Source organism: Eucalyptus grandis, chromosome 5, assembly GCF_016545825.1.
Source record: "Eucalyptus grandis isolate ANBG69807.140 chromosome 5, ASM1654582v1, whole genome shotgun sequence".
NCBI classification, from domain to species: domain Eukaryota; kingdom Viridiplantae; phylum Streptophyta; class Magnoliopsida; order Myrtales; family Myrtaceae; genus Eucalyptus; species Eucalyptus grandis.
Genome location: NC_052616.1, coordinates 4,849,372 through 4,857,792, shown reverse-complemented (window position 1 = coordinate 4,857,792; position 8,421 = coordinate 4,849,372). Strand labels below are relative to the sequence as shown.

Genomic DNA, 8,421 nt, shown 5'->3' with positions numbered 1-8,421 from the left:
TGGGTTTTGACTCGCCGCTAATTAAGTCATCTTGTCAAAATACGAAGGGAAAGGAAAAATTGAAGGGAAGAAGTGTAGGAATTTTTGTGTTTCTCCGCTTTCATTCAATGTACAGAGTTACATTATATTACAATGTATGTGTAGAAGAAAAAAGGAAAAGATACAATGTACAGATTAGATCTGATTTTAATTGATTCAATAAAATCCCTATGATTTGATCTAATCAATTATTTCCTAACTTCTGCGTATCTTCCAACACTCCCCCTCAAGCTGGTGGCTTGTAGATGTCCAAGACGCCTAGCTTGCTCAAGAGATACGCATGTTGTTTTTGACATAGAGGTTTGGTGAAGACATTCGCCGGTTGTTCTTGTGTTCCAATTCCTTGTGTCTCAATCATCCCTTCCTGGATTTTCTCTCGGGTGAAATGACAATCTACTTCAATGTGCTTTGTTCTCTCATGCACGATGGGATTGGATGCAAGTTTGAGGGCTGCATCATTGTCGCAGAACAATCTTGTTGGTCCCTTGACCTACACTCCAAGATCCTGAAGTAACCCTCTCAACCACACTATTTCACATGTGGTTTTAGCCATGGCTCGATATTCTGCCTCTGCCGAAGACAACGAGACAGTTGGTTGTTTCTTCGTTCTCCAGGAAAGTAAAGAATCCCCCAATTTGATACAAAATCCAGTTATCGATCTTCTGCTCATAGGACAAGTTGCATAGTCTGCGTCGCAGTATGCGATCATTCTCATGTCACACTTCCTAGAGAGAAGAATCCCAAGACCAGGACATTTCTTCAAGTACCTCACGACTTTTAGCGTGGCATTCATATGAGACTGTTTTGGCTTATGCATGAACTGACTAAGTGTCTGCACAGCATAACTTATGTCTGGTCTGGTCATAGTTAAATATATGAGCTTCCCGACAAGTTTCTGATAGCCCAAGGGATCCTTGAGAGTAGGGTCTGCCTCCTGAGGTACTTCAACATCATAATCAGCGGTTGTCAGTTTGACATTCTGCTCAATTGGCACTACAGCTGGCTTACACCCAGATAATCCTACCTCTGAAATGATCTCCAATGCAAATTTTCTCTGACTGAGAGAGATTCCTTGGCTAGATCGAGCAATTTCAATCCCAAGAAAATACTTTGGCGATCCCAGGTCTTTAATATGAAAAGTAGAATGCAAGTATCCTTTAAGGCCTTTGATAGCTATTTCATCATTCCCCATAATGAGTATGTCATCTACATATATCATCAAGTAGATAGATGACGTACCTTGAGTCCATGTGAAGGCAGCATAATCAAATCTGGATTGTTGAAAACCAGCAACTATTAGTGATTCAAGCAAATTTCGCATACCACCGCTCGTATGCTTGCTTGAGTCCGTACAAGGATTTGTGGAGACGACATACTTTATTCTCCCCCCGTCTCCGTAAACCTGGAGGTATTTCCATATATATCTCCCCATCTAAATCACCATGGAGAAAGGCATTATGAACATCCATTTGATGTAATGACCAATCGTGAGAAGCTGCTACAGAGAGAAAAGAGCGAACTGTGACATCCTTGGCCATGGGGGAAAAAGTCTCGTGATAATCGAAACCTTCCTTTTGTGTGAAGCCTTTAGCCACCAGTCACGCCTTGTATCATTCAATCGACCCATATGCTCGATATTTGATCTTGTAGACCCATTTACATCAAATTGCTTTACGATGTGGAGGTAAGGGGACAAGATCCCATGTATGGTTATCCATGAGGGCTTTCAATTCTGCCTCAATTGCTGTTTGCCATCGTGGATCAGTGCTTGCCTCATGGAAGGTGGATGGTTCTTGTTCTTCAGAAATACGAGCAATGCAACATCGATGCATTGGGGATAAACGATCGAAGGAAACGTAAGATGAGATTGGAAAAGGAATACCTGGTGAATTCCTGACTCCACATATATAGTCTTTAGTCTAGGTAGGTGGTCGAGTAGCACGTCCGGAATGTCTGGGTGGATCATCTTCTGAAGATGTAGTATTGTTTGGAATTTCCACTGGAAGTGAGTCGGAAGTAGGTAGATCTGAAGGAATCTCATCATCATTCAGTCTGTCATCCTGGACTTCCTCTAAAGGTGTTGTGCTGATAGTGGAGTTGGAAACACCTTGTGTATCTGTCAACGGAGGACTAAATATATATATGGAATCTGCAGATCCATCTTCAGCAGAATAAGTTGGAGAAGGCCTTGGTTCAGTGCCACTTTTGTTCTGGTGGGCAAAAGGAAAAATAGTTTCTTGGAATATAATGTCTCTGCTAACAGAAAATTCTCCAGTACTCGGATCAAAAATTCGATATCCCTTTTGTAAGGTAGAATATCCCATGAATATGCAGTGGCGAGCACATGGATCCATTTTATCTTTGGGCCCGACAATAGCAGCATAGCATAGACAGCCAAAAACTCTCAAGTGGCTCAAGTCAGGCTTCTTTCCAAAAAGTATCTAGAAAGGAGATTGTCCATCCAGAACTTTGGTCGGCATTCGATTTATTAAATAAGCAGCAGTTAATATGCAATCCCCCCTAAAAGTATCTGGAATAGAAGCTTGAAACTTCAAAGCTCTGGCAACTTCCAAGAGGTGCCGATGCTTCCTTTCCACCACTCCATTTTGTTGTGGTGTGTAAATACAGGAGCTCTCATGTAAAATCCCTTGTGATGAAAAGAGATCCGCACACTCATGATTAAAAAATTCATTCTCATTGTCTGTCCTTATTTTTTGCACAGGTTTCCCAAATTGGGTTTTGGATAAGGAAAGAAAGTTTTTCAAGTGGGACACAACTTGACTTTTAGACTGCATGAGAAAAATCCAGGTGGCTCTGGAATGATCATCCACAATGGTAAGGAAAAACCGAGATCCATCATGATTTATTGTATGGTAGGGTCCCCAGACATCAATATGCAGTAAGGAAAGAATATTTCTCGAACGACTTTGACTTAAAGGGAAAGGATTACGCGATTGCTTTGCAAGCAGGCAAATGTGACAATGAGGGTAAGGGAATTGAGAGCTATGACCCAATCTGGAGTGCAAAAGGAATTTTCTATCATTGGAAATCGAGTTACACAATGATTTCTTATTACAAGAAAAATTTGCAGGCAAGCTTTTCCAGAAAAACAATCTTTCAGAGAGACTACCCCAGTCCATCAGTGTCCCAGTCGAAAGGGCCTGAAATAGACAGGTATCAGTGTTGAAAAGAACTCGACAAGAGTTTTCCTTACAGGCTCTAGACACTGAAATGAGATTAAATTGGAAGTCTGGAATATAAAGGACATTGGTAAGGACAATATGGGAATTAAGTTCGACCGTTCCTGTTGTAGTGACATAGGCAACATTTCCATTGGCTAATTCCACAGTGACAGGATTTTCTAACTCTTCATTCACAGCAGAGAATAATCTTCTATCACATGCTATATGATCACTAGCTCCTGAGTCTATAATCCAGGTATTTCTAGAAATAGTACTTGCTAGGCAATATGAAATACATGTAAAGCTGCTCCCCTTTTTCTGGACATCCAATTTTTGTAAAGCCTGCATAAGTTGCTGATATTCCCCATGTGTAATAGGCTGATTAGCAGAATTCATCGATCCTGAAATTTGATAGGCTGCTGCAGATATTTCTTTTCCCCTTTTTTCTTTTTCTTCAGGCCTGCCATGTAATTTCCAGCAGGTATCGATTGTATGGTGGGGTCGCTTGCAAAATTCGCAAAATAATTTGCCTTTATTTCGCAAATTTGGCCCATATCCTTTCGGATTTTGGGGACCGTTGGATCCTCTTAAAATGGACGCATCTCCACCATCCAGATTAGCCGAAACTCGCGCGCCTCTGGAGCCGTCGGATCGCGGCATCCGATCTGAGCCGTCCGAGCTGCCCCATTTATAGGGCTTTTGATCCGCAAACCTTAGCCACCCTCGGTTTTCTGCGAACCCTAACTGCTCTCTCTTCTCTTGCCCTTTTCGTTCTAGGGTTTTCTCCTTCTCCACTCTTGCCGCTAGTGCTAAGGTTTCGGAGATCTTGCTGTCCGACGAAGCAAGCCTTTGATTCTCCTCTTGCACCGCAAGCTGGAAGATATGGTCGAGGGTTGGCGCTAGTTCCATCGCCAGGATCTGCGATCGGAAGGTGAGATACGAATCGTTCAAAGTGAGTAAGAACCGAGTCGCTTTCTCCCTGTCTTTCATAGCCTTGTATTGCTGGAGGGTTGATTCGGACCTTTCCAGTTTTTCTTCAGCGGCTTCCAATTCGTTCCAGAGGGCTGAAAGCCTGTTGAAGCACGTCGTCACCGATGTGTTTCCTTGCTTTAGTTCGCTGAGCGCTTGATGGAGCGAATTTTCTTTGGCCCGATCCAATTTGCCGTACATTTCTCGGATACTATCCCAAATTATTTTTGAATCTTCTGTGGGTGGTAACCCAGCTGTGATTTCTGGGTTGATGCAGTTGCCGATCCATGTTCTGACCAATTGGTTGCATTTTCTCCACTGTTTTCCCATTTTCTCGTCGGTCGGGATCGGAACGGTCCCGTCGATGAACCCTTCTTTGTCTTTGGTGATTAGGGCTCGCCGAAATTCCCGCACCCAGGTTGAGTAATTTTCTGGACCCGTGAGAGGGTGGCTGATGAGCCGCAACTCCGGTCTGTTGGAAGTGGAAACATAAAGCGCGTCGCCGGGCTCTGGTCGACCCATGGCGGCCGCGAAAGGAAAGGGAAGAAAACCAAGTGGTATTCCCTGGGTTTGTCCCTGAGATCCTGTTCCAGAGTAATTTGATCCGCCCGTCTACTTCGGGCCGATGGTCGTGTCTGCCCCAATATTGGTTGGTGGACCTCCATCGCTCGGCATACTACCCTGAAAACCCGGCGATGATGTGACTGGATTCAACCCTGGGATCCATGGATTTGGCATCCATTGGTAGGGATACGCCGAAAATGGCTGACCCAGATTAAACTGAGCCGGAGCATTCTGCCAATACGCATTTGGATTTTGGATCTGGTCGAGTTGTTATTCGGTCACAGAGATGGCACTGGAAGTCTGAGGGGTCGTCGACATTGGTTCATCTGGATTGGAGGTGAGGTTTTCTGGTTGGTTCATATTTGACAAAAAATTCCCTTCAAAAGAATTTGATTCCTCTCGGCAACCCTTTTGCAGGATAGGGTTCCTCTAGGCAATCAACAAGGATGGAGCGGAAGCAATGTCAGAGTCTTTGGAGCTCTGATACCATGTCAAAATACGAAGGGAAAGGAAAAATCGAAGGGAAGAAGTGTAGGAATTTCTGTGTTTCTCTGCTTTCATTCAATGTACAGAGTTACATTATATTACAATGTATGTGTAGAAGAAAAAAGGAAAAGATACAATGCACATATTAGATCTGATTTTAATTGATTCAATAAAATCCCTATGATTTGATCTTAATCAATTCTTTCCTAACTTCTGCGTATCTTCCAACACATCTACCTGAAACTAGCTCTTTTCTAAGTCAATTTTGTCGCTGGCAATGTCGTGTTTTGCTGCTATGGATGTTCTGTTCATTTTATATCTCGAAAATTCTTTGATTCATGAAATTATCAAGTGATACATACTCTTATGGTACATTTGGTTCAGCTTTACAAGTGGCTTTAGGTGTAATGTAAATGCAGAAAGCCAAAGCCCTTTAAGGGAATGCAAATTGTGCTTAGTAAAAACTCTTTGCAAATGAACTTTGGATTCAAGGTGTGTTTGGTAAAAAACCTTTTGCAATGGGCTTTGGCTATAGTTTTTATATTTTTTTATTAAAAAAAGAAGAACCTAAACCCTTTGCCGGAGTTGGGGAAAGGCTACGGCTATTGGCAAGCAAGATCTGGCGTCGACGGTCGTCGGGTGATGTTGCCAGATCTCGAGCAACCTCTGGCAAGGGTAGCGCGACCCAGGCAAGGGTCGCTTGAGATCACATGACTTGGGGCGACCCTTGGCGATGGCGTTGTGACCTACCCCTCCGGGATTTAGATCTCAAGGAATAGATTTAGAGATACTTGTTCAACAGATAGTTCTCAAGGTGCATTGCATAAAGAAGGCTTGAAAGCATCTTCTTTAATTTTTGTCCATGAGGTTCATCAATCAAGAATGTGGATTCTCCCAAATTCACATCTCGCGTGACAGTGGTTCATTTTAAGTTTTTAGACAATTTAAAAACATTATATAAGAGTCGCCACTAGCCACTTTGTTGGAGGTCGGTTATAAACCCAATTAAGGGTCGGGAAACCTCCCTTTATTTCCACGGAATCAGACATTTCGTGAGTTTGAGGACTTGGCTTGGGGGAAATGGCAAGGCAAGATTAAATCTACAAAAAAAAAATTGTGAGAATTTTGGACGAGATCAAACTAGGGTTCATCTGGTTAAGTGAAGATAATTTGGGTGAGAACTCTCCAGCCAAGCCTAACGCCGTTTGGGACTTCTCAAAGCTTTCTTTTAAGAAGTCGTTTTTATCTTTGGCCGCGATGTTAGTGCTAGTAGTGCTAGCTATTCCTTACTATGATTCACATAAGTCTTTTCTGATTATTAATGGTGTTGGACTGAATTGACACAAATACAATATGTCTTGGACATTTTTGGCAATTTTCCCACTTATTTGTAGTATCCAATTTTTAATTTGTACAAATAGAGTGACCTCCCAAGCCTTACTCGTCTTCCTTAGCGCAAGATAGGTTTATGACAACTCTATTATGAAATAAATTAATCAACGAAAACATGAGAAAACTAATTATAATAGGCCCAAGACAAGAGTAAACACTTCCTTATTAGAGGATATTTGTGCTTGCTTAACAACACCTTATAGTCCCATTGGAGCTCTATCTTGAGCAGGTTACAACAATTCTCAATAACGAAAACTATCAATATGCAGCATATTAAGAAAGTGAATATTGATACATATATGGTACGAAGAGGTTCACAATCTTTTGATCAAGCATTAGTGTCGTGACCCGACCTCAGCGCCCAAATGAGACAGTATAAAGGTGGGGTTTAGAAGTGCTCAACTATTAGAGGTCTCTCAAGATACATTACTCCAAGGATGTCATCACCTCATCGTTTGGGATCAATGACATGAGTTTGCTCAATCACGGCTGTGAGTTCTCCCGAGCTCAAACTTCACGTGACAACGGGATTGTTGTGACCCTACCTCAATGCCATGACATCTTGATTGACGGTTTGAAAGTCAAAAGGAAACTAAACGAAATGTGAGTTTAAGGGTATTTCGACAAGGTTCATCCATAAAAATGGCATCACTTCACCTTTTTGGCTTCAACCACTTCGTGTATGCTAAAACATAGCTGCAAACTTTTCCAAAAGCTTATACCCCTCTTAACGGATTACTTAATTTTTTAAGTTGTTTTAGATAACCTAAATGGTACTAGGAGTCACCACTAGCCTTTTTTTTTTGGGGGACGAGTAGAATGCCCAATCAAGGATTAGGAGTGATCCCTCGATTCCTATTCAACCAGAGATCCAAGGTTTGGGGATTTAGGCTATGCTAATGTATCTATTAGCACCCTTTTGGTACATAATAGTCGACATGTTATCTAATGTGTCTATGCATGTCTTTTTACATATTGGTGTATTTCTTAAAAAAGTGATCAAGCATGGATGGTTCTCTCATGCCATTCTATTCTATTCTAACGATAATAGAAAATGAAACAATCAACTAATCAAAAATGCACTGTGAGAAGTAAAGACCCAAGACAATTTTAAAGGTAAAGAAAGAATCTAAACGAATAATTCTAATAGCAAATAAAAGAAATCCACGACTCGTCAGATGTTTATACAACACATGAGGAAATCCAAAACATATATCAAGAAATGAATGAATATTACCAAAAATTGGGTACCTTTCATCCTCCTTTTGTCTTCAGAATTACCACCTCTAGGGATCACCTTTGGAACCTATCATAGTTTTTGTCTAATGCTAAAACTAAACAAGCAATTTCATAGCAATCAAGCAATATCAGCATTTCCTATTAAAACATCCAAGAAAGGTAATCAACTAATCACAAATGGCCTCAGGATCGACCTTTGAAGTTCATGCGACCACCTTCCTAAAATGCCTACCCCCATTCGTTTTTTGATGACTTATGACCATTAGACATCATCTGTGTTTGCAAATGGTATCTAAAGTCATAAAGCCCCTAGGTCGAGTTCTATATCTCATCCCAAGGGAGCTCACGTTATCATGCATAGCACTTAAGCCATTCATCTAACAATCACATAGGAAGCATATTAATTGACAAGCTTTTAGGTCATATGACCTTCTTTCTCAATCAATCCAAATCAATGAGTGAACCAATGAAGAATTGCTTATTCAAACACTTGCGCTATTGAATATGTTCATGCAACACATATATTCATGACAAACGAGGCAGTTAATAT

General features: G+C 41.4%; 1 protein-coding gene across 1 annotated transcript; it reads right to left on the bottom strand.

Moving 5' to 3' along the window:
- Positions 1-529: 529 nt before the first annotated feature.
- Positions 530-1,471, bottom strand: LOC120293484 (uncharacterized mitochondrial protein AtMg00810-like). The gene has a single exon (XM_039312855.1). The coding sequence runs from the start codon at positions 1,469-1,471 to the stop codon at positions 530-532; it is 942 nt and encodes a 313-aa protein (XP_039168789.1).
- Positions 1,472-8,421: the final 6,950 nt, after the last annotated feature.